This window comes from Solanum stenotomum, chromosome 2 (assembly GCF_019186545.1).
Source record: "Solanum stenotomum isolate F172 chromosome 2, ASM1918654v1, whole genome shotgun sequence".
Lineage (NCBI taxonomy): Eukaryota > Viridiplantae > Streptophyta > Magnoliopsida > Solanales > Solanaceae > Solanum > Solanum stenotomum.
The window spans coordinates 10,031,306-10,058,926 of NC_064283.1; the positions used below are offsets into that span (position 1 = coordinate 10,031,306).

Genomic DNA, 27,621 nt, shown 5'->3' on the forward strand with positions numbered 1-27,621 from the left:
CTCCCTTTGTGCAATGTTTTTGATGTTAATTTATTTCTTATCTTAATTTGATCACATACCTCATATCAGCTATAGCTTTCCTTCTGATTCAGTGAAAAACATAGCTAGTAAACATGCGGGTTTGCCTAATGCGATTTATATTTTCTACGTGGTTTGCAGGCTATTACATAGTGAGAGTTTATTCCGTGTGCGCAAAGTGCTTACCATAGAGTGCTCATGATCCAAGGCAGAGGTTGTAGCAGCTACAAGTTATTTGGGGTTCCAAAGAAAATACATGTAGGTTTTTAAGAAAAATAAGTAGTTTAAACTTCAAAATTAAGAATAGATTTTGAGCTTGTCATGTGTTTTTCTTTCAAAATTAAGGACATATTTATATCAAAATATAATGAGAATTATATTTTGATTAATTAGACCAAACATATAAGGGTTAATATGGTAAACTACTTGGTCATATCCAAATAGCTAGTCAAGAAAGATCAACAAGAAAGATCAAAGTAGTTGTTTTCATTAGGACTGGAAAATGTAACAGAGGAAATTTTGTCAAGAAAGATCAGCGTTGCAGTTGTTTTCATTATGAAGAAATACATGAAATTAATTTTGAAAGTGAGACACAAACTTCCACAGTTTGTTCGGATGGTTGTTGAGTGTTATTTCAAAATGTATCATACTGTTTTAATGACTACAATATTTGGATAGATTGTATAGTCTCTGTTACATAATATTGCACTTTCATAAGCTGAATGACAAATATATAAGAAAAGTAGCATACGTGATAGAGCTACTATGAAAATGTAGAATAAAAAATGAAATATAAATAAAAACAAAATAAAAATATTTGGATAGATTGTATAGTCTCCGTTACATAATATTGCACTTTCATAAGCTGAATGACAAATATATAAGAAAAGTAGCATACGGGATGGAGCTACTATGAAAATGTAGAATAAAAAATGAAATATAATTATTAAATAATAAATAAAGACAAAATAAAAAGAAAATATTAAAATAACGATGCAATCATACCAAATCGATCGTTACATCCTAATAGATTTAAATAATACAATACAATAAAATTTAAATAACAATCAAAACAAACATTATATTTAAACTAATAAATACAATACGACCCGTAACAACCATTCAAACAAGGTGTCAGTGCATTTGCTTTGTCACTTACATAAACACACTTGCTTTCTCAATAGTACACAAAAATGGCAGCATCTTTAGCAATTGCGTTGAAGAGTCTCTTCGCCGTATTAGGATTTTCGATTGCCGCCATTGTAATCTACACTGCCGCCATTGATGGCCTCCCATTCCGCATGGAGCTTCTCACTCCGTATTCTCCTTTTCTCTCTCTCTCTCTTACTAATTCTACTTTGGATTTCAATTTTGTTTGGATCATTAATGCTTTGATTTTTGAATATATTGGGTAATCTAAAAGCTTAAATTTTGGAGTAATACATTTTATATTTTCAACACAAGGATTTCTGTCTGCTCTATTATTATGTTAAATTATGTGAACACGTTAACTAAAGGTAAAATGATGTTAAGTTAAATAACATATTTATGTATTATTATGTTTATTAATAATACAGACCTCAATATAAAATAGAGTGTATAAATAATGCATAGGAAAGTGTATCAAGGAAATAATATTTCATGTGGTCACTCAATTACTATCACTCTTTTCACGTAAAGTTACTCAACTTTGATTTTTAAATCAAAAGTTTTTCAATTATGGACTCAATTTTGATTTTTAACTGAAGAGTTACTCAAGTATACTAAACTTTGATTTTTAACTTAAGAATTACTTAATTATGGACTTTTTTTTCATAGAAAGTCACTAACTTCGATTTTTCATTTAAAAGTCGAACTCTTTTCACACAAAGTCACTCAATTTATTTAATAGTTTTTTTCAATAAAATTTATTGACATGTTTATTTAGAACTAAGATATTAAAAAATAAAAAGTATATTATATAAATCATTTATATGTGCAATTTGATTTCTTTTAATCTAACCCAACATGTACCTATGCTTATTGAGTTATATGCTTGTGTATTGCTGTTATTTTTGTATTTTAGGAGATGGGTCGAATAATTTTCTCATTTATTTTGGAGGGGTAGGCTGCTAAGAATGAATAATTTAAACGGGAAAGGGTCAAAAATATCCCTTATCTGTAAGGAAAGGTCTAAAAATACCATTCATCCACTATTTGGTTTAAAAATATCCTGTTATTCATCTTTTTGGTCTAAAAATACCCTTCTATTTATCTTTTTGGCTCAGTTATACCCTTAAACTAACAATCCCTCTCTCTCTTTATTTATTTATAAAATATTTATTATGTTTCATTTTTTTATTTGATGAAATTAAAAAACTACCTTTATTAACACTCTGTTTGGATCATTGTTACCCATTGTATTGTATTGTATCGTTACTATACCTGCAATGTTTGTTTTGATTGTTACTTAAAATGTATTGTATTGTATTGTATTGTTAAATTATGTTGTTACGTAACAATGAAAACCCCCATTTTATGGAACAACCAATTTGGTGTGTTTCCATTGTTACTTAATTTCTTTTTTCAATTATATCTTTACATAATATTTCATAATACTATTTTACCCTTTACATTATATTATTTAATTCTAGTCAAACCTCCTACCCTAGAATAATTAAGGATATTTTAGTAAATTTATAAATTACAATACAATATGATACAGTCAAATCAAACAATAAAAATGTTATTAAACAACAATAAATTACAATACAGTCTAGCCAAATATTGTATCTATCATACAATAAAGTACAATACAATACAATACAATACATTATGAAACAATTGATAACAATGATCCAAACAGAGTGTAAATTGTTCCCTATAATTTATTCAAACCATAATAATATACCTCTTCAAAACTCTCACAAAAATATTTTTAAAAATCTAATAAGTTTTTATACTTGTTGTAGCTTTTTCATTTTTTTTTTTAAATTTGAGACTACGAAGAAGGATATTATTTTGACTTGGATAAATTATGGAAAAAAATATTTTAATAAAACTTTTAGAAAACTACTAATTTTTTTAATTTATTCAAACCAAAATAATATACCTTTTCAAGACTCACAAAAATATTTTTAAAAATCTAACAATTTTTGTATTTGTTGTAGTTTTTTTAGTATTATTTTTATAAAATCATTATTTTGAGATTATGAAGAAGGATATTATTTTGGCTTGGATAAATTATGGAAAAGAAATCTTTAAAAAGAACTTTTAGAAAACTACTATTTTTTTATATTTGGTGTAACTTTTCTTCTTCTTCTTCTTCTTCTTTTTTTTTTTTAAATTTTTTTGGGATCATGGTATATTGTTTTTTTTTTTAGATTTTGTTTGTGTATGATCAGCCCAACTTTCCCGTGCGGAACTTGCTGCTCCTCTCACTTATAGTTCATATATAATTAGTAGAAAACATTACTAACAGGCTGGAATAGCAGACGGAGAAGGAGAAATCGATCCGTCGAGGGAAATAAAAATCGTTCAAAATAATTTTTTTTAAAGACTTTTTAAGATTTTTTTCTCTCCATAATTTGTTCAAAATCCCAAAATAAATTTAAGAAAAAAAAACAACAAATACAAAAAAAAAAAAATTTGGAATTTTGAAGAGGTATATCTTTTTGACTTGAATAAATTATAGGAAAAAATTTAGTTGAGGTGGAATTTTATTTTATCTAATAAGAAAACGACACATAATAAATATTTTTTTTTAAAAAGAAAGAGTTGTTAGTTTTAGGGTATAAGTGAGCCAAATAAATGGAAGAGTATTTTTAGACCAAAAAGATGAGTATAATGGTATTTTTAGACCAAACGATGAATGAAGAATATTTTTAGACTTTTTCCTTATAGTTCAAGGATATTTTTGACCCTTAATTTAAATGATATTTTTTTATTTTAAAATTTTAAGTTCTAAATAAAAGTTTCATGCCAATAATTTATTTTAAAAATTAATTAAATAAGTTGAGTGACTTTATAAATAAAATACAAATCATTGAGTGACTTTATAAATAAAATACAAATCATTGAGTGACTTTATGTGAAAAGAGCCCATAATTGAGTTATTTTTGAGTTAAAAATCAAAGTCGAGTGACTTTCTATGAAAAAAGTTCATAATTGAGTGAATTTTGAGTTAAAAATCTAAGTTGAGTGATTTTTTGTGAAAAAGCTCATAGTTAAGTGACTATTTGAGATATTATTTCGTGTATCAAGCAACACACTACAAATTATACACAAAGTCAATACATATATTATTATTTTTCTAATACACTCTACCAAACGATCCCTTATAGTAGTCCTCCATCTCATTTTATGTAAAAAACTTTTAGTGTTTGAAGAGTCAAACAACTTCTTTTACTATAATTTTCTCCAACTTTTTTTTTTTTAATTTTGAATTATTAGCTATGTTGATTTAGTATTATTTTCATGTAGTTTTCAAATATGTATAAAATTTTATTTTAAAAAAGTTGAAGAATTTATACCCGAATTCATACTCAAAATAAGTGTTTTGACCCTCCTACTCCGACAGAGAAAGTAACATTTTTGTGAAAACAGTTGAGAGAAAAAAAAAAACTAGCTTGAAATTGCGATTTTGACTTGAAAAACTGTTTAGTTCCATCTGCTTTCCAGATAATCTGAAATGAGTGGGATGAATTCTTGCAGGTTGATGGCTGCAACCCTGATGGATTCTTTCATCTACTTATTAATAATATGGGTACGACATGATTAATTTTGAGTTCCTGAATGTTTCATATGTGAAACTTTTTCTCTCAAGTCTGAAGTTGATTGCATTTTATTTGCTACTACAACACCTGATAGTCGCCATGTTCTCTTATCTAGGGTCATGTCCATGGTGAGTTGAAGATATGTCATGTCATGTCTTGTCTAATCACCTCTGTCCAATTCTTTTTCGGTCTATCTCTACCTCTCCTTAAGCTATCACCGCCAACCTCACACACTTCCTCGGCATCTGTGCTCCTCCTTCACATGCATGAAGCATCTCAGCCTCGCTTCCCGCATTTTGTTTACCATGGAGGCTACTCCCACTTTGCCCTGTATTTCTTTGTTCCTAATTCTAGTATGCCCACACATCCATCTAAGCATCCCATTTCTGCTACTTTCATCTTCTAAACGTGTGAGTTGTTGACTGGCCAACACTCCATATCGTACAACATAGTCGGTCTAACAACGATCCTATGAAACTTACTTTTAAGTCTTGATGACATATTCTTATCACATAGGACAATGTCAGCCTACATTGATCCACCCCTCTCCAATACAACGTGCAATATCCTCGTGGATCTTTCCATTTCCTTAGATTATAGAATCAAGATACTTGAAGCCAGTGGCGGATCCAGGATTTAAAGGTTGTGGGTGCTCACTTCCTTTAACATAAACATGTTAGCAATCACATAGTGCAAGTGTATACTAACTCAAACTCTTTAATAAAAAAAGTAAACGTATACCTTGCTTTAATAAAAATCTCAAAACCTAATTTTCCTAACCCTTTTTTTTCATTATCTAACTTTAATCAAACATCAAATCTTATTACCTTGCTTTTGTATTTTGATTTTGAAAAGAAAAAAGCTTGAAGTTTGTTGTTGGGCTGGCTGCTTTCTCTTTGAAACAAGAAGAAGAGGAAGAATGATTTCCTCTTTTTGTTAAAAGAAAAAATCCCATAAAAGTGGGCAGTGAAAAAGGTTTTAAAACATAGAAAAGGTTAAAAATAAAAAAGAAAGAAAAAGTTAGTCACCCTAAACTAATTAAGAATAGGAAAAGTCAAAACAAGTACAAAATTCGTAGTAAAATAAGCCCTTAATTAAAAAAAAGGAAAAGTAAAAAAAAAGTGCAAAATTCGCTGGAAAAAGTTTTTTAAAAAAAAGAATGGGGCTGACGGGTTTCGAACCCTCGCCCTCATGCTTCGCGCGCCTTATTTTTCCAAGTGTTAACCAGCGCACCCACGACTGCTAGTGTTCTATGGGTGCTTATTTTTATTTAATAACGTATTTATCATATTTTCTATATATATATACAAATTTTTTTCCCGAGTCAATGGGTGCTCGAGCACCCAAAATTGACTACGTGGGTCCGCCCCTGCTTGAAGCTTCCTCTCTTGGGAGATGACTTGTGTATCAATTCTCACTTCCCCATCCGCCGCCTGTGATGCAATATTGAACTTGCACTCCATGTACTTTGTTTAAGTCCTGCTTATCTTGAAACCTTTAGACTCTAAGGTCTGTCTCCAAATCTTTAGTCTATCGTTGACTCCGCTGCTGAGAACTGGAAATTTACACTTCAATATGAGTCTTTGATGTTTATGTCTATACTATAGTAAAACTAGCATCCTACAGTATGCAATTTTTAATCCTTAGCCTTAGGCTGAGATTTGGTTATCTGTTGCACTTCATAGGAGCCCAAGTGCTTGTTAGAAATGCTACTGTAGAATGTCATCACATTGATTAGGAAAATTCTAACTTGTAGTTGCGCGTTTTGTCTCTTTATTTTTTGCTGGGCAGCATCTTTGAGGTCCTTTAGTTTTCAACTGTTTTTAGATTCCAAAACATTGGCCAGAATGCATTGCATATTGTTATGTTTCTCTGCTCTTATTACCAAACGCAATGCTCTCATGTTTTGGTGTTGTGTTATCATATCAGTCCTGGGTTGTCTACAGGGAATCAAACTGGATTACTGCAATACTTTTGGGGGTCTTACTAGTATGTTTTGGAAGGTATGACACCCTTATTCCTGTATATAAAACAACTTTACCGGCGATGACTATCTTGCTTTTCAGTTTGTATTATTCTTGTATGGCATCAGAAGGTCATGCTGTCATTGTCTTTCACAGCGCTCAATCAGTATCATGCATAAAATGTTTGTCAGTTTGATACTATATATTCAGGCATGGCGATAACCTTTTCTTTATCCTATTCACAGCATTACTTTATGTGGCTACATTCTATTGCAATTCCTGAAGCTTTCAACTCAGGAATCTTTACAGGATCCAATTTACTTTGTCCTGTTACAAAGCCAGAAAAAGTGAGTAGATATTTACTCAAAGTTCGTCTCTTCTTTATAGTTTATGTATGCATGTCCAATTGTTTGAGGATACTCGTGAAACTTGCATACCATGTCCAAGTTTGGTGTTTAGTCAGAGAATATGTGCACGTGTTATAAATAATTGTTGTTACCAAGAGATAGCCTTGTTTTTCCTTCAGTTTCGTATTGTGTCTATTTCTTTGTTCAGAGTAAGCATGCAGTGAAAATATCTAGAAAAATGTGGTTCACAACATTTAAAGAAATGGAAGAACATCTCTTCACAGGTCAAGACAATGGTGGCAACATAGCCTGTACTGCAGGTTGATATATTAAATTAAAAGCTAATTCTTTTTTACTTCTCGTTGTGCATATAATCATAGTGCTAAAGTCAAAGAAAGTAAAATGTGATACGTTGGCTTATCAAGCTTTGGTGTTTTGTCAAGATCCCGCAGTATACATTATCAGATCATGTAGTTATGAACTGTTAATAACCTGCTCTTGGCAGAAAATAATAGTACTAATATTTAACTGATACAAATAAGCGTTCCTTTAAAAATAAAATAAGTGTTTCTTGGTGTTTGAAGCTTTCCTCATCAATTTATATGATGAGTGACAGCTATTTGCATTAGTTTTCTTTCTGAAAATGACCTTAACTTATAATAATCTGATGAGATTTTGTGATATAGGACTGAAACAGAACAATGGAGGAAGTATTCTCTTTTAACTGCAAGAATTCTATCTCTTGCTTTGGGCAGTTTGATGCTAGGGACACTGATTTACATCCTTGTAACTTATGGTTCTCCATTTCACAGAGATACTTTCACTCCGTAAGTTATTTGCTTATTTATTTGTTCCTACTTTTAATTAGATACCATCATATCCAAGGAGCTGCGATCTATCAGTTGCAAATTTGTTTGAAATTTTCTCTGAAAAGCAAACGTCACGAGTTTGTGATGAAGTGATACATGTGCATCCCCATACATCAGCCTGTATAGACTTGTGCTTGGTATAAATCTTTCTTTGACATGCAATTTGAGAAGTCAATATCTGTGCAGGTGGATGACAACAACACTAATTGATCACTTTGTCTTTGCTGTACCTCTCTCGGTAAGTTTTTCATTGTATAGCTACCTTTGCTCTTAATCTCATTGGTATTAAAAGATTTCTTCTCTCTGTGACTTGATAAGGAAGGCAAAAGTTTGTGAAATACAATACTATGTAATTATGTATGGCTATGGCATGCAGTAACTTGCCATACACTTACATAATACTACGTTACAAATCGTTATTTAGGATTTTTCATGTGATTTCTTTCCAGGTCTGGGTTGCATATAAGGAATCAAGTTGGCTAAGTGCAGCTTTGTGGATCATACCAATTATTTTGTTTGGCAGGTACATTTTGATGTTGTATTTATCCTAGTATAGTGCATAAATGGTATCAGTTTGCAGTTAGCTTCATCGATATGCCATCTTTTTTGTTGCTCTATATGGGTGAGAGCAAAACATGATATTATTACAACTGCTTTTTTTGGGACTAAAATTATAACTAATTCATATTTTATGTTGATTTCCTCAGCACCATCACATGTGCCTATATTGCTCTTCAGCTTTTCAGTCTCTCATCTCAAGATCCCGTCTACCTTGTTCTTTTCAGCAGCAACAGGCAAGTTTGTGCACCATCTGTTTATGCGTGTTCTCCTCATTATGACATAGATTTTGTGTGCGTATACCTGTGAAAATGCAAATTGAGAAGATATTACATCCTGTTGATTCTGCAGTTGCAACAATAATGCTTGTACTACTGCTTTTTAAGAAGAAAAACTTACTTCCCCTGATATCCTTGTCCTAGTGAAAGTTGTACCATATTAAAAAAGGTTTCTTTTGTTGGTGCAAGTGACTGAACAATCTCAAGACTGGTAATAGAATGGAAAGCTAGAATATGGAGTTTTTCATTTTCTTTTAACTGAATATGGGATACATTTCTGAATATGTGTCACCATGGCTTAAAGGTAAGTTACAGAAGGGTGGTCAGACCTACATTGTTGTATATATAAATGGGGCATAGTGTTGGTCAGTCAAAATCAGAAGATAAGGTAGCAGAGATGAGGATGTTCATATGAATGTGTGGGGCATATTATGAGAGATATGATTAGGAACTTCATGAAGTTATACAAGACAGGTTGAAGTGGCTTCCGTAGGGGATAAGATGAGGGAAGCGAAACTAAAATGGTTCATACATATGAAGAGGAGGAGCGCAGATGCACTAATGAGGAGGTGTGAGAGGTTGACTATAGGAGGTTTTAGGAGAGGTAGAGATAGGCAAAAGTAGAACGGGTAGGTAATTAGACAAGACATGAGACATTTTCAGCTTACTTAGCACATAACCCTAGATAGGAAGATTTTGAGGTCAAGGATAATGGTCGAAAGATAATTTAGGTATTGTAGTATATATCTTGTTCTTCTAATTTTCAGTTTTTCACTATTACCAAGTTATTTTGCTATTTGCTGCCAGTTTTTCTTTCTATCATGCTTTGATTACATTTTGTTTTGAGCCGAACGTCTATTAGAAACAACCTCCTCTGCCCCTCATATATCTTATTTAGCTTTAGCAATTCTATACACATTATTTTATTTTATAATTTCCAATATTATTTTATTTTAGACTCACCTTGTGTTGTAATTGTTCTTTTTAGGGAAGAAAAAGAGGGTATAAAGGAACCTCTCAAACAGACAGTATAGGAGAGGGTCAACTGAGCAAGAAGTTATATGGTTGATTTGGTTTTGATTTGATCATTGGACTCTTTGATCTTGTTTTTTTCCTAATAAATATGTCAACAATATAAAGTTCCAATCTACATATGTTTGTGTAAAAGAACCAAAATGTTTCTTGTGATAATAATTATGTTACTGTCTGTTGTGGACTTAAATTTTGTTATATCTCAGTCTCTTTATAGTGTGCGAGATTAAAATAAAATAAGGTTAGTATGTTGCCTTTTACAATTATTTTCTAAGAACGTGCCTTGCACGTTTACCTCAAAATACTTGATAAAATATTTATATTGCAAATAATAAATTTAAATGGTACATATATTATTCGAGTTTTTTTTTACTATAAAAGTAAAATCAAATATAAGCGAAAAGTAACAACTTTGAAGTTGAGGCTAAAACATGTTTAAAGATATATATATATAACTATCATGCATAAAAAGTAAGACTAAAATAATACATATGTTGAATATCATCATGATCAACTAAAATGCGGTCAGAAATCATATGAATCTTGCTTTGATTCAAACATGAATATTCAAAAATAAAAAGGTAAGAAAATTGATTGTATAATAATTATTACATATCATAAAAAGAAAAATGTAACATCAAATTCATAAGTGTTGTAAAACAATTTTGGACGCCACGTGGGCCCCAACTATTAGAAGTCTTACATCACTCGTAATGGTGTGCAGAACTATTGTGTATGCCATGTGGAACTTTCTCATTAGGAGAATATCATCACTTGACCTATTAGATGGCCAAGTTATACATTTTGTACATTAAGCTAATGGCTATAAATAGCCACTACACGAAATGAAAATATATACGGAATACATTACTTTCTATCTTTTTACTTGTTTTCCTTTTAAGTTTGTTAATCTTAATTTGCTTAGCAGTTATTTTATAACACGTTATCAACACGAATCTCTACCAGTTCAAGTAAAGACTTTAAAAACCTCGAAGATATAAATTTTTCTTTCTTAAATAATGTCAAATCTTTCTAAACTTGAATTTCTTGCTTTAGACATATCGGGAAAAGGCTATCTATCATGGGTACTTGATGCAGAAATTCATCTTGATGCGATGGGTTTGGCAGAGTCCATCCAAGAAAAAAATCAAGCATCGAATCAAAACCGTGCTAAGGCAATGATATTTCTCCGTCATCACCTTGATGAGGGTTTAAAAATGGAATATCTCACTGTTAAAGATCCTCTGGTGTTGTGGACTAATTTAAAAGATAGATATGATCACCTGAAGTTGGTCGTCCTTCCACAGGCACATTATGACTGGATCCATTTGAGACTTCAAGATTTTAAATCTATTAGTGAGTATAACTCTTCCATTTTTAAAATCATCTCACAATTAAAATTATGCGGAAAAAATATCACTGACCATGATATGCTGGAGAAAACATTTTCCACTTTCCCTGCCTCGAGTATGCTCCTGCAGCAGCAATACCGAGAACTATGCTTTAAAAAATATTCAGAATTAATTTTTACATCTCCTTGTTGCTGAACAACATAATGACTTAATGATGAAAAACCATGAAAGTCGACCTACTGGTTCTATGCCATTTCCTGAAGTAAATACGACAATTTTTCACCAATCTAAACGTGGAAAAGGTCGTGGCCGTGACCATGGTCAAGGAAGAAATTTTAATCATGGTGATCGTCTTGCACTAAATAATAACCTTCACTATCAGCATTGTAAAAAAAAGGATGAAAAACATGAAGTGGTGCAGAAGAAAAATTCAGACAACAAATGTTATCATCGTGGTGGAAAAGGGCATTGTTCACGTACCTGTCGTACGCCAAGGCACCTGGTTGAGCTGTATCAAGTTTCCCTGAAGGAACTGAAAAATAACGCAGAAGCCAACTTTATCTCTGAAGATAATGTTGAACCCATGCATCTAGATATAGCAGATTTCTTTGAGAATCCAGAAGGAAAAATAGATCACCTGATAGGTGATGGGTCTGTAATAATGTAACTATATTTTACTTCTGTCATTTGTATGAACTAGTATGAATATGTTTTTCTAGTCTTGTAAATAAATAAAAGGTTGTGTAATGTTTTCTTTTAGTAATAATATTATAATGTTTACTTCGTTTATATCTTTTATCTTGAAGAGTATATGGATACCTCTCAAATTTTGTTTGGATCAATGATCAATCATGAAGATATTTGTGTAATTGATAGTGGAACAACGCACGCCATATTCAAAGATGCGAAATACTTCTCTTACTTGCTTAGAAGAAAAGCAAATGTTACTACAATTTCTGGTAATTCGAACTTAATAGAAGGCTCCGGAAGAGCTACTATATTTCTGCCTAAGGGGACAAAACTTGTTATAGAAGATGCATTGTTCTCTTCTAAATCCCCAAGAAACCTGTTAAGTTTTAAAGACATTCGCCGAAATAGATATCATGTTGAGACAATAAATGAAATGAATGTTGAATACCTTGGTATTACCAAGATTGTGTCAGACCTATGTGTTAGAGAAATTATCAACTTTATCTTCTGGCTTATATTATGCAAAAATAAGTACAATTGAAGCACACTCTATTGTAAACCAGAAGTTTACCGACTTAAAAACTTTTGTGCTTTGGCATGACCGAATAGGTCATCCTGGTTTGGCATGACCGGATAGGTCATCCTGGATCAATAATGATGAGACGAATCATTGAAAACTCAAATGGACATCCATTAAAGAACTTGTAGATTCTTACAAATGATAAGTTTTCATGTGCTGCTTGTTGTCAAGGCAAATTAATTACTAGGCCATCACCAATGAAGGTTAACATTGAATCTCCTCAATTTTTAGAATGAATACATGGGGATATCTGTGGACCTATTCACCCATCTAGTGGGTTGTTTAGATATTTTATGGTGGTCTCATGTGTGCCTCTTATCATCTCGCAACTTGGCGTTTGCGAAATTATTGGCACAAATGATACGATTAAGAGCGTAATTTCCAAATTATCCCATTAAGGCAATTCGCCTAGATAATGTTGGAGAATTCACGTCCCAAGATTTTGATGATTATTGCTTATCAATAGGGATAAAAGTTAAACATCTTGTAGCTCATGTTCATACTCAAAATGGCCTTGTTGAGTCATTTATTAAGCGCTTACAATTGATAACAAGACCTCTACTTATGAAAACTAGGTTGCCCACTACTGTTTGGGGTCATGCTATCTTACATTCAACATCCCTTGTTCGTCTCAGACCGACCTATTATAATAAATACTCTCCGTCACAATTGGTATTTGGTCATGAACCAAATATTGCTCATCTACGAATTTTTGGATGTGTTGTATATGTGCTAGTAGCACCACCTCAGCGCACTAAGATGGGCCCCCAAAGAAGGCTAGGCATATATGTTAGGTTTGATTCACCCTCCATAATTCGCTACCTTGAGCCATTGACGGGAGATTTATTCACTGCAAAATTTACAGATTGTCGATTTGATGAAACAAGTTTTCCGCAATTAGGGGGAGAGAAAAAGAAACTTAAAAGTAAAATTGCATGGAAAGTTTCATCATTATCTTATTTTGATCCACGTTCCCCTGTATGTGAACAAGAGGTCCAGAAGATCATCCATTTGCAAAACATAGCAAATCAAATGCCAGACGCCTGATTTGAAAAAGATAACAAAGTCACATATTCATGCAATGAATGTGCTTATACGAATTAATGTCCCAAAAGGACTATCTACAAGTGTCATGGCTTCTGAATCACAAACACGCCTGAAGCGTGGTAGACCGTTGGGTTCAAAAGACAAAAATCCTAGAAAAAGAAGCGGAAAAAGTAAAGATGGCACTATAAAAGAGTCTTATGAAGAAGTTCAAGATCTGATTAATCCTGATATTCTTGAAGAAATCAGTAAACCCGAGACTCAAGTGAATGAAGAACTTTCAATAAGTTCTACGGGTGATGGGATAAATTTAGATCGATCGAAAATCATAGTGGATAATGTTTTTGGATATAATGTTGCACTTAACATCATGCAAGACAGTGAGGATCTTGAACCCTTATTTGTCGAAGAATGTCGACGAAGATGTGATTGACCAAAATGGCAAGAGGCAATTCAATCAGAATTGAACTCACTTGCTAAACGTGAGGTTTTTGGACCTGTAGTCCAAACCCCAAACGGTGTAAAATCTGTTGGCTATAAATGAATTTTTGTGCGAAAAAGAAATGAGAGAAATGAAATTATAAGATACAAGGCATGCCTTGTTGCACAAGGATTCTCTCAACGACCTGGTATCGACTATGAAGAAACATATTCACCGGTTATGGATGCAATAACTTTTCGATATCTCATCGGCTTAGCTGTACATGAAAATCTTGAAATACATCTAATGTATGTGGTTACAACTTATATTTACGGTTCACTTGATAATGAAATTTATATGAAAGTTCCAGAAGGACTTAAAATGCCTGAAGCATATAGTTCAAAACCTCGGGAAATGTGTTCAATCAGATTACAAAAGTCATTATACGGCTTAAAATAATCAGGGAGCATGTGGTATAATCGCCTCAGTGAGTACTTGATAAAACAAGATTATATAAACGATGCCATTTGTCTTTGTATTTTTATTAAGAAAACAACATCTGGATTTGTTATTCTTGTTGTTTATGTTGATGACATTAATCTCATTGGAACTCCAGAAGAGGTTCAAAAGGCAATTGAATAGCTAAAGAAAGAATTTGAGATGAAAGACCTTGGAAAGACAAAACTTTATCTTGGTCTACAAATAGAACATTTAGCAGACGGGGTCTTCATCCATCAATCTGCCTATACTGAGAAAATCTTGAAACAATTTTACATGGACAAAGCATATCCATTAAGTACTCCAATGGTTGTCCGATCACTTGAGGTGAGTAAAGATCCATTTCGACCTCAAGAAGAGAATGAGGAACCTCCTGGTCCTGAAGTACCTTATCTTAGTGCAATTGGCGCACTTATGTATCTTGTTAATGCTACAAGACCTGACATAGCATTTTCTGTTAATTTATTAGCAAGATATAGTTCTTCCCCTACACGTAGACATTGGAATGGAGTTAAACATATATTGCGATATCTAAAGGGACGAGTAATATGGGTTTATTTTATACTAACAAAGATAGTGCAGATCTTGTTAGTCATGCAGATGCAGGTTATTTATCTGACCTACATAAAGCTCGATCTCAAACAGGCTATCTGTTCACATACGGAGGTACTACTATATCATGGCGATCTACGAAGCAGTCCATTGTCGCTACTTCTTCAAATCATGTTGAGATAATAGCCATTCATGAAGCAAGTAGAGAATGTGTATGGTTAAGATCAGTGATACATTTCATCAAAGAAAGATGTGGTTTGAAGTATGATGTTAAGGTACCCACATTGCTCTTTGAAGACAATGATGCATGCATAGCTCAATTAAGAGGAGGCTTCATAAAAGGAGATAGAATGAAGCACATTTCACCAAAATTATTCTTCACACATGATCTCCAGAAGAATGGTGATATTGATGTACAACAAATCCGTTCAAGTGATAATTCATCAGATATATTCACTAAATCTTTACCAGCCTCAACTCTTGAAAAGATGGTACACAAGATTGGAATGCGAAAATTCAACCATCTAAATCGTGGTTTTTATCAGGGGGAGTAAAATACGTATTGTACTCTTTTTTTCCTTAGTCTAGGTTTTGTCCCACTGGGTTTTCCCAGAAATATTTTTAATGAGGCAGCAAGTAATGCGTGTTATGTATGTCTATGTATATTTTTGCTCCTTCAATTTTTCTTTTACATAGACATCCAAGAGGAGTGTTGTAAAACAATTTTGGACGCCACGTGGGCCCCAACTATTAGAAGTCTTACATCACTCGTAATGGTGTGCAGAACTATTGTGTATGCCATATGGAACTTTCTCATTAGGAGAATATCATCACTTGACCTATTAGATGGCCAAGTTATACATTTTGTACATTAAGCTAATGGCTATAAATAGCCACTACACGAAATGAAAATATATACGGAATACATTACTTTCTATCTTTTTACTTGTTTTCCTTTTAAGTTTATTAATCTTAATTTGCTTAGCAGTTATTTTATAACAATAAGTACAAACAAAAATCTTTAATAATAACTAAAAAATTTGAGATGCAAATGAAGAATATGTGGAAGGAAAAAAAAAGCATGACTGATAGAATTATATGCCCCACACATTCATACGAACATCCCGTAAATTGTTTACGCTGCTATCAGTAGGACAACAACAATAATATACTCTATATAATTTTATAAGTAAGGTGTGAGTTAATTTATGTGTACACATTTTACCTTTATTTAATGAAAGTAGAAACGTTATTTTCAAACAACCATCGACTCAAGTAAAATAGTTTAAAACTAGAAAAAATGCATAAGTACCCCCCAACCTATGCCCGAAATCTCAGGGATACACTTATACTATACCAAGGTCCTATTACCCCCGAACTTATTTTATAAATAATTTTCTACCCCTTTTCGACCTACGTGGCAGTATCAACCAGATAACTTGAAAAAATTGTCAACACGCGATGGTCCCAGAAGATAGTGTCATGTAGGCCGAAAAGGGGTAGAAAATTATTTATAAAATAAGTTCGAGGGTAATAGGACCTTAGTATAGTATAAGTGTGTCTCTGAGATTTCGGGCATAGATTGGGGGTACATATGCATTTTCCCTTAAAATTAATGAAAAGATTAATAACAATAGCAAATAGTATGATAATCGAAAACAACAACAAGAAGTAATAAAATCTCAGAGATAATACAACTAGTAAAGAAAACTTGATTGCCTACTTGCAATTTATCCTAATTTTGATCTATTAATATACTATCTTAATCTTGATCTCCATACCCTCTTTCATATAGGATTATATCCTCGTAAGCTTCTCAGATTTTCTCATCTAGACAATCTTCTTTTCATATACTCGGATCAACCTCACTTTCCTTATTTTATTCGCTACAATGGTCAATAAATCGACATTATCAAAAATATTTTTTTAGCAAGAATAACATTAACAACAAACAACTCTTTAATAGCACACCAAATCTGTCATTTTAAGTTTCCCCGCTCATATAAGGCTGATAATGCCATAATGGAGTGGATCGAGTAGAAACTTAACCCGTAAAAATTTCATCCATCCCGTCCCGCTCCGCATAGCATGTTTTGTTTCGATTTTATATGGTTACAAATACAAGAAATTATGAAGTTTTGACACAACTATTCAGTGGACGTGGAGCAATGGCCTTCTCACATTTTCTCCTCTTTTCAATACACTTCCTTTCTCTCTTCTGCAAAACTCGAAGACGAAGAGCGAGTACTCAAAAATGGCAGCAACTTTAGCAATTGCATTGAAGAGTCTCTTCTCTGTGTTGGGATGTTTGATTACAGCCACCGTAATATACACTGTCGCCACTGATGGCCTCCCTTTCCGCATAGAACTCCTCACCCCGTATTTTCCTTTTCTCTCTCTCTCCCATACTAATTCTACTTTCGATTACACTTTTTTTTATTTCAACTTTCTCAAACTTCTTTTGAATATTTTGAATCATTAGCTATGTTGATTTGCACTACTTGTCGTGTAGTTTACAAATATAGAAGTTCTCTTTTTAAAAAAAATGAAGAATCTATACCCGAATTCATGCTCAAAATTGATTGACGGTTGCTAAAGTTGTAACTCTAAACCCCTCACTCTTTTTTTAAAAGAAAATTTCAAACCCCCCCCAGACTCTTAATCTTGGCTACGCCTCTGATTCTACTTGGATTTCATTTTTGTGAAAACGGTTAACAACAAATTACTAGCTTGAAAATTGAGATTTTGACTTGAAAATACAGTTTAATTAGCTCCATCTGCTTTCCAGATAATCTGAAATGAGTGTGATGAATTGTTGTAGGTTGATGGCAACAACCACTATAGATTCTTACATCAATGTGTTTCTAATATGGGTACGTCATGTTTCATATGTGAACCATTTCAGCCTTGCTTCCTGCATTTTGTCTACCACGGAGGCTACTCCCACCCACCCTGCCCTGTATTTCTTCGTTCCTAATCTTGTCTCTTCTAAGATGCTCATACATCCATCTAAACATCCTCATTTCTGCTACTTTCATCTTCTGAACGTGCGAGTTCTTGACTAGCCAACACTCCATGTTGTACATCATAATCGGTCTAACAACAACCCTATAGAACTTACTTTTAAGTCTCAATTACACATTCTTATCACATAAGACGCCGAATGTCAACCTCCATTTTATCCACCTCTCTCCAATATGACATGCAAAATCCTCATTGATCTTGACATTTCCTTAGATTGTAGAATCAAGATACTTGAAGCTTCCTCTCTTGGGATGAATTGTGTATCAATCCTTACTTTCTCATCCATCGCCTGTGATAAAATACTAAACTTGCACTCTATGTAGTCCTCCTCATCATGAAGCCTTTAGACTCTAAAATCTGTCTCGAAAATGCTACTGTAGAATGTCATCCTGCAGTTTAACCAAAACATTGATTAGTAATATGTTGTCAACTGCTTTGTCAACAATTTTTAGATTCCAAGACATTGGTCAGAATGCATCGCATATTGTTATGTTTCTCTGCTCTTATTTCCAAGAAGCAATGCTCTCATGTTTTGGTGTTGTGTTATCATATCAGTCCTGGGTTGTCTACAAGGAAGCAAACTGGATTACTGCAATACTTTGGGCGGTGTTTCTAGTATGTTTTAGAAGGTATGCCACCCTTATTCTTATATATAAAACAACTTCACCAACGATGACTATCTTGCTTTTCAGTTTGATTATTCTTGTATGGCATCAGAAGGTCATGCTGTCATTGTCTTTCACAGTGCTCAATCAGTATCATGCATAAAATGTTTGTCAGTTTGATACTATATATTCAGGCATGGCGATAACCTTTTCTTTATCCTATTTACAGCATTACTTTATGTGGCTACATTCTACTGCAATTCCTGAAGCTTTCAACTCAGGAATCTTTACAGGATCCAATTTACTTTGTCCTGTTACAACGCCAGAAAAAGTGAGTTTCAATTAAGAAATGATGTGATAGTTCATAATTGGAGAATGTAGTAAATAATTGTTGTTAACAAGAGTTGATCCTTGTTGTTTTTGCCTCAGTTTTGTGTCATGTCTATTGCTTTGTTCAGAGTAGGCTAGTGGTGAAAATATCTAGTAAACTGTGGTTCACAACATTTAAAGAAATGGAAGAACATAGCCTGTTCTGCAGTTTAACATTAAATCAAAAGCTAATTCTTTTTTACTCTTCATTGATCATATAATCATATTGGTTAAGTCAAAGAAAGTAAAATGTGATACTCTGGCTTATCGAACTTTGGCCTTTGATTTGGACAAGACTACGGTTCAAATGCCTCAATCCCCATTTCAGAAAATGAAGTTTCAATCATAGGAAGAAAAAAACCAGATTGTTCAATGAAATGTTGCATCCTCCATTTCCATTTGAGAAATTACCAGTCGAATACTTTAAAGATGTTCCTGGTTTATATACTAGATATATCTTCCATTTTGTTAGAGTGACAGCAATTTGTGTTAGTTTTCTTTTGGAAAATGACCTTAACTTATAATAATCTGATGATATTTTGTGATATAGGACTGAAACAGAACAATTGAGGAAGTATTCTCTTTTAACTGCAAGAATTCTATCTCTTGCTTTGGGCAGTCTGATGCTAGGGACACTGATTTACATCCTTGTACCTTATGGTTCTCCATTTCGCAGAGATGCTTTCACTCCGTAAGTTATTTGTTTATTTATTTATTCCTACTGTTAATTAGATACCATCATATCCAAGGAGCTGCGATCTATCAGTTGCAAATTTGTTTGAAAGTTCTCTGAAAAGCAAACTTCACGAGTTTGTGATGAAGTGATACATGTGCATCCCCATACATCAGCCTGTATAAACTTTCTTTGACATGCAATTTAAGAAGTCAATATCTGTGCAGGTGGATGTCAGCAACACTAAGTGATTACTTCGTCATTGTTATTGCTCTCTCGGTAAGTTTCTCATTGTTTAGCTACCTTTTCTCTTAATCTCACTGGTATTAAGAAGATTTCTTCTCTCTGTGACTTGATAAGGAAGGCAAAAGTTTGTGAAATACAATACTATGTATGGCTAGGGAATGCAGTAACTTGCCATACACTTATATAATAGTACGTTACAAAATCATTATTTAGGATTTTTCATGTGATTTCTTTCCAGGTCTGGGTTGCATCTAAGGAATCAAGTTGGCTAAGTGCAGCTTTTTGGATCATACTAATTATTTTGTTTGGCAGGTACATTTTGATGTTGTATTTATCCGAGTATAGTGCATAAATGGTATCAGTTTGCAGTTAGCTTCATCGATATGCCATCTTTTTTGTTGCTCTATATGGGTGAGAGCAAAATATGATATATTACAACAGCTTTTTTCGGACTATAATTATATCTAATTCATATTTTATGTTGATTTCCTCAGCACCATCACATGTGCCTATATTGCTCTTCAGCTTTTCAGTCTCTCATCTCAAGATCCCGCGTACCTTGTTCTTTTCAGCAGCAGCAGCAGCAACAGGCAAGTTTGTGCACCATCTGTTTATGCGTGTTCTCCTCATTATGACATAGATTTTGTGTGCGTATACCTGTGAAAATGCAAATTGAGAAGATATTACATCCTGTTGATTCTGCAGTTGCAACAATAATGCTTGTACTACTGCTTTTTTTAAGAAGAAAAAAAACCTCCCTGATATCCTTGTCCTAGTCAAAGTTGTACCATATTACAAAAGGTTTCTTTTGTTGGTGCAAGTGACCGAACAATCTCAAGACTGGTAACAGAATGGAAGTCTAGAATATGTAGTTTTTCATTTTCTTTTAACTGAATATGGGATACATTTCTGAATATGTGTCACTCAGGCTTAAAGGTAAGTTACAGAAGGGTGGTCAGACCTACTTTGTTGTATATATAAATGGGGCATAGTGTTGGTCAGTCAAAATCAGAAGATGAAGGTAGCAGAGATGAGGATGCTCATATGAATGTGTGGGGCTTATTATGAGAGATATGATTAGGAACTTCACGAAGTTATACAAGACAAGGTTGAAGTGGCTTCCGTAGGGGATAAGATGCCGGAAGCAAAACTAAAATGGTTCAAACATGTGAAGAGGAGGAGCACAGATGCACTAATGAGGAGGTGTGAGAGGTTGACTATAGTATGTTTTAGGAGAGGTAGAGATAGGCAAAAGTAGAACGGGTAGGTAATTAGACAAGACATGAGACATTTTCAGCTTACTTAACACATAACCCTAGATAGGAAGATTTTGAGGTCAAGGATAATGGTCGAAAGATAATATAGGTATTGTAGTATATATCTTGTTCTTCTAATTTTCACTACTACCAGGTTATTTTGCTATTTGCTGCCAGTTTTTCTTTCTATCATGCTTTGATTACATTTTGTTTTGAGCGGAACGTCTATTAGAAACAACTTCGTCTGCTCCTCAAATATCTTATTTAGCTTTAGCAATTCTATACACATTATTTTATTTTATAATTTCCAATATTATTTTATTTTAGACTAACCTTGTGTTGTAATTGTTCTTATTAGAGAAGAAAAAGAGGTTATAAAGAAACCTCTCAAACGGACAGCATAGGAGAAGGTCAAATGAGCAAGAAGTTATATGGTTTATTTGATCATTGGACTCTTTGATCTTGTTTTTTTCCTAATAAATATGTCAACAATATAAAGTTCCAATCTACATATGTTTGTGTAAAAGAACCAAAATGTTTCTTGTAATAATGATGTTACTGTCTGTTGTGGACTTAAATTTTGTTACATCTTTAGCAAAATGTATCTCCATGCATAAAAGTTATGACATCTCGTATATTTCATTGACATAAAACATTTTGAACACGATTAGAAGAGTTGATAATTCAAACCCCTTTAAAGTATTCACACTTTTTTAGTTTAATACTTTAATTGAAAAGAAATACTTTTAATCCTTGACATACAGAATTTTCTATCTAAATATAATATATTGCTTTGTCAAGTGGTATAGATAGTGATCTCAGTTTCTTTATATAGCGTGCGAGAGTAAAATAAAATAGGCCAGTCGCATAAATTGTTTAGATTGCTATCATTAGGACAACAACAATAATATACTCTATATAATTTTATAAGTAAGGTCTGAGTAAATTTATGTGTACACAAAGTAAAATAGTCTAAAACTAATTAAAAGAATAATAACAATAGCAAATAATACGATAATCGAAAATAGCAACAACAAGATGTAATAAAATCTCAGAGATAATACAACTAGTAAAGAATACTGGTCACTACTTGATTGCCTTCTAACCGTTTATCTTAATTTTAATATCTACTATCTTAATCTTGATCTCCATACCCTCCTCGNATGTTTGTGTAAAAGAACCAAAATGTTTCTTGTAATAATGATGTTACTGTCTGTTGTGGACTTAAATTTTGTTACATCTTTAGCAAAATGTATCTCCATGCATAAAAGTTATGACATCTCGTATATTTCATTGACATAAAACATTTTGAACACGATTAGAAGAGTTGATAATTCAAACCCCTTTAAAGTATTCACACTTTTTTAGTTTAATACTTTAATTGAAAAGAGTTACTTTTAATCCTTGACATATTGAATTTTCTATCTAAATATAATCTATTGCTTTGTCAAGTGGTATAGATAGTGATCTCAGTTTCTTTATATAATGTGTGAGAGTAGAATAAAATAGGGCAATCACATAAATTGTTTAGATTGCTATCATTAGGACAACAACAATAATATACTCTATACAATTTTATAAGTAAGGTTTGAGTAAATTTATGTGTACACAAAGTAAAATAGTCTAAAACTAATTAAAAAAATAATAACTATAGCAAATAATACGATAATCGAAAATAGCAACAACAAGATGTAACAAAATCTCAGAGATAATACAACTAGTAAAAAAAATTGGTCACTACTTGATTGCCTTCTAACAGTTTATCTTAATTTTAATATCTACTATCTTAATCTTGATCTCCATACCCTCTTTCATATAGGATTATATCCTCGTAAGCTTCTCACATTTTCTCAGTAAGACAATCTTCTTTTCATGTACTCGAATCAACTTCACTTTCCTTATATTATTCAGTACAAAGATAATCGACATTATCAAAAATATTTTTTTAGCAAGAATAACGTTAACAACAACCAACTCTTTAATAGCACACTAGATCGACATTTTAAGTTTCCCCACCCATATAAGGCTGATAATGGAGCGGATTGGGTTGAAGCTTAACCCGCAAAAATTTCATCCAGTGCCGCTCCACTCTGCCCCGCCCCGCATGGTATGTTTTGTTTCGATTTTATTACGGTTACAAATACAAGAAATTTTGAAGTTTTGACACAAATATTCAGTGGACGTGGAGCAATGGCCTTCTCACATTTTCTCCCCTTTTCAATACGCTTCCTTTCTCTCTTCTGCAAAACTCGAAGACGAAGACCGAGTACTCAAAAATGGCAGCAACTTTAGCAATTGCATTGAAGAGTCTCTTCTCTGTGTTGGGATGTTTGATTACAGCCACCGTAATATACACCGTCGCCACTGATGGCCTCCCTTTCCGCATAGAACTCCTCACCCCGTATTCCTTTTCTCTCTCTCTCTGTCATACTAATTCTACTTTGGATTTCATTTTTTTGGATTATTAATGCTTCTGTTTGGATGAATTGGGGTTTGAATCTTTATCAGTACCAAAAATTGTTGAATTATGGAAACAAAACGACAAAAACCCTATCTAAAAGCTTAAATTATTCAAAAAAGGATCACTTTTAGTTACCTTTTTATATTTTGAACACCTAAACCTGGATTTCTTTCTCCTCGCCTTTACTCACACTCTGTATGGATGGTTGTCAAGTATTGTTTCATATGTATCGTGTTATATTGTATTGTGTTATAATGTATGGTACCGTATTGTTTTAAGGCATACAATGTTTGGATAGATTGTATCGTTCTCTATCGTTACATAATGTCACATGTCAGGAATTTGAGCGATAAACTTACAAGAAAAGTATGGTACAAGGTAGTGTTAATATGAAAAGGTAGGATAAAAGATAAAATAGGATTATTAAATAATATATAAAGACAAAAAGAGAAGAAAATATTAAAGTAATGACGCGATCACACCAAGTTAGTCGTTACATAAAATGAGACTTTTAATCGTTACCTAACGATGGATTTAAACGATACGATACAATAGAATTTTAGTAACAATCAAAACAAACATTGTATTTAAATTAACAATATAATACGATGGGTAACAACCATCCAAACAAGGTGTAAAAGTTCAAGCTGCTAGAAACAAGACACTCCCTGGATTTCGATTTGTTTGTCATACTTTCTCTTTTAGTTCGTTTATACAAGAATGCTCCTTTCCTTTTTCAGCAATTCTTTAATTCTAACTTTGCACGAGGATTGTTTAAGACCACAAGATTAAATGGTATTTTGATTTATTTGACATATCTTTAGTTCAGAAGTTTCTTTTCCTTCCTTCAACTTGGTACCAAGTTAAAATAGGACAATCAAATTGAAACCGAGGGAGTAAATTTTTTTAGTTAATTATGTGTTAGTTATCTTATAGTAGTCCCTCATTCTCATTTTATGTGAAGTTGTTACTGTTTGGAGAGTCCAACACTTTTTTTATTTCAACTTTCTCAAATTTCTTTTGAATATTTTGAATCATTAGCTATGTTGATTTGCACTACTTTTCGTGTAGTTTACAAATATAGCAGTTCTATTTTTTAAAAATGAAAAATCTATACCCGAATTCATACTCAAAATAAGATTTTTGACCCTTGTACTCCGACAGAGGAGTAACTGTTTTTTGAAAACGGTTAAGAAAAAGGAACTTACTTGAAATTGAGATTTTGACTTGAAAAATAGTTTAGTTCATCTGTCTTCGTGATGCTGTTATTAATACCACTTACCTTATAAAAAAAAAATAGTTTAGTTCCACTTCCATCTGCTTTCCAGACAATCTGAAATGAGTGGGATGAATCTTGCAGGTGGATGGCAGCTACCCTGATAGATTTCTACATCCACATATTTGTTATATGGGTATGCCATGATTAATTTAATGCTTCAAAATGTTTCATATGCGAACCTTTATTCTGAAGTCGATTGCATTTTATTTGCTACAGTTTCACTAGCATTGGATAATAGGAGAACATGTTGAATTTGGCGCACCTACTATGTTAGATGTTAGAGATATAAAGGGTATAGAAGTTAGAGCTATAAATGGTATAAAGGTTAAGATTCTCAGACATTTGTGCAATACTATAGAAGAATTAAGTTCCTATAGTGTGCAATTTTTAATCCTTTGCCTAGGCTGAGATTTGAAGTTTGCCGTTGCACTTCATAGGAGCCCATGGGCTTGTGCAAATGCTACTATAGAATGTCATCCTGCAGTTTAAGCAAAACATTGATTAGGAAAATATCTCACCCTGTAGTTACCCTTCTTGGCTCTTTATTTTTTGCTGGGTTACATCTTTGAGGTCCTTAGAGTTTCAATTGCATTGTAAACAATATTTTTATTCCAAGACATTGGCCAGAATGCATCGCATGTTACTATGTTTCTCTGCTCTTATCATCTAAAGGAAAAACCGCAAAAGCAATGCTCTCATGTTTTGGTGTTGTGTTATCAGTCCTGGGTTGTCTACAAGGAATCAAACTGGATTACTGCAATACTTTGGGTGGTCTTGCTAGTATGTTTAGGAAGGTATGCCACCCTTATTCCTGTATATATAACAACTTTGATGTACTTTTAGTTTCAGATGATGACTGTTCTTCAAGCTTTCTCTTAGCATCTCTTATATGACTGAATTCTCAGGTTGAAATTTTTCACATATTTTGAACAGTGTGACCAAATTTATTCTTCCCTTGGTTAGTACTGTAGTACATTCTCGTGAAGAATGCTCTGATGGCTTGTTATATTTATTCTTTTAGGGCTATAGGTCTCTATCTGTTGACATACACTGTTTTTTGTCTTCACCCATGGGCATTACAGTCTTAGGATTGATGTTCCCAATTATTTATATCTCGTGTTCGCTGCTATGAATTCCCTTTGCATATAGATATCTTCCTTGATGATATACCCAGTCAATCAATCAATCGATCAACTATACCTCAAACTGAACCAGGTCCGCGATTTGAATTCTCTACATATTTCTCTCTATTTGGGCCCACATCATTCCAATACTAGCTAGAAGTTTGTCTTGTAAGGCAAAGTTCCAGAAAATCTCTAAATGTCACACTTATGAACCTAATATTTGTGCAACAGCATAAATTAAGCCTCAATGCACACTAGCTGGTATTATTGATTTGGATCTTTTCTTCCACGTTGTTACTTTTTCAGATTTGCAATGATTCCTAGATTTTTTAGGTCTTTTCAGACAACCTCCTCCATGTGATTTTAGGTCTTTCTCATTCCTTTCAGCACCTTCAATCACCATGTTACACCAGTTGACTGGTGTATATTTGATGTATTTTAGGTCTATCAAAGATGACTTTCTCTTACTATATCCTCTATGTGTGCAACTGCACCCTTTGTTTCAACGTATATTCAATTTTGTATGACTGCACATTTACCTTGATGTCTTTTGGCATCTTGTATTGCATAGGATACAAATTTTCTTGCATTCTAGTGGCGATGACTATCTTCCTTTTCAATTTGTATTATCCTTGCATGGCATCAGAAGGCCATGTTGTCATTTCCCTTACAAAGTTCAATCAATATCATGCATAAATGTTTGCCAGTTTGTGATTATATATTCAGGGACGGTGATAACATTCTCTCTACTCCCTTTACAGCATTGCTACATGTGGCTACATCGTATTGCAATTTCTTAAGCTTTCAACTCAAGAATCTTTACAGGATCCAATTTATTTTGTCCTATTACGACGTCAGGAAAAGTGAGTAGACATTTGCACAAAGTTCTTTTTTCCTTCATAGTTTCTGTTTTTATTTCTCTCCTTGGAGACCAGAAAAAGAAAAAGAGAGTTCAATTGGAAATGATATTTAGTTCATATATTTTCATGTATGCATGTCCAACTGTTTGAGGATACTCGTGAAACTGAAATATCATGCACAAGTTTGGTGTTTATTTAGAGAATATATTTGCAAGTGTAATATATAACTGTTGTTAACAAGAGCTGACTCTTGTTGTTTTTGCTTCAGTTTCGTATCATGCCTGTTGCTTTGTTCAGAGTAGGCATGTAGTGAAAATATCTAGAAAAATGTGGGTCTCAGAATAAAAGAAATGGAATTACATCTCTTCACAGGTCAAGACAATGGTGGAAACATAGCTTGTACTGGGTCTGGCATATTTTTGTTCATTGTTCATTGTTTTACTCTTCATTGTTCATATACGTATAGTGGTAAAGTCAAAGAAGGTAAATATCACACTTAGGGGTCGTTTGGTAGAGTGTATTAGGAAAAATAACGCATGCATTAGCACTGTGTATTACTAGTACCTTGTTTGGTACTCTTTTCCAACCTATGTATAACTAATGCTTGCATTAGTTATACACTCTATTGTGTATTAAAGTGTGTATTGCTAATACCATGGATTTCTAGGTATTAGCAATGCAATGGTTTTAATGCATGGATTAGATTAACTAATGACAAAACTACCCTCTAATAATAATAATAATATTATTATTATTATTATTATTAT

At 33.0% G+C, this 27,621-nt stretch overlaps 2 protein-coding genes across 3 annotated transcripts in view; both read left to right on the top strand.

Annotated features, from left to right (window-relative positions):
• Window positions 1–1,165: 1,165 nt before the first annotated feature.
• On the top strand, window positions 1,166–9,857 carry LOC125855105 (uncharacterized). The gene is made up of 9 exons (XM_049534777.1): window positions 1,166–1,336; window positions 4,711–4,762; window positions 6,702–6,775; window positions 6,982–7,083; window positions 7,770–7,910; window positions 8,139–8,190; window positions 8,402–8,475; window positions 8,660–8,750; window positions 9,777–9,857. Exons 1-9 carry the CDS (start codon window positions 1,212–1,214, stop codon window positions 9,855–9,857), a joined length of 792 nt encoding a protein of 263 aa, XP_049390734.1. The 5' UTR covers window positions 1,166–1,211.
• Window positions 9,858–23,277: 13,420 nt separating this feature from the next.
• Window positions 23,278–27,621, top strand: part of LOC125855104 (uncharacterized) — an 8,767-nt gene continuing 4,423 nt past the window's right edge. For both annotated transcript variants that reach the window (XM_049534774.1, XM_049534776.1), the window contains exons 1-4: window positions 23,278–23,531; window positions 24,952–25,003; window positions 25,591–25,664; window positions 26,756–26,857. In XM_049534774.1, coding sequence (XP_049390731.1) covers window positions 23,407–23,531; window positions 24,952–25,003; window positions 25,591–25,664; window positions 26,756–26,857 — 353 coding nt within the window. In that variant the 5' untranslated portion in view covers window positions 23,278–23,406. The remainder of the gene's footprint in view (window positions 23,532–24,951; window positions 25,004–25,590; window positions 25,665–26,755; window positions 26,858–27,621) is intronic.

Bases quoted from the DNA above. Each gene is read 5' to 3' on its own strand.
- LOC125855105 (XM_049534777.1), top strand. From the start codon at position 1,212: ATGGCAGCATCTTTAGCAATTGCGTTGAAGAGTCTCTTCGCCGTATTA. The intron at 8,191-8,401 runs GTAAGTTTTTCA...ATTTCTTTCCAG, and splicing joins TCTTTGCTGTACCTCTCTCG to GTCTGGGTTGCATATAAGGA. The intron at 8,751-9,776 runs GTTTGTGCACCA...TGTTCTTTTTAG, and splicing joins TTTTCAGCAGCAACAGGCAA to GGAAGAAAAAGAGGGTATAA.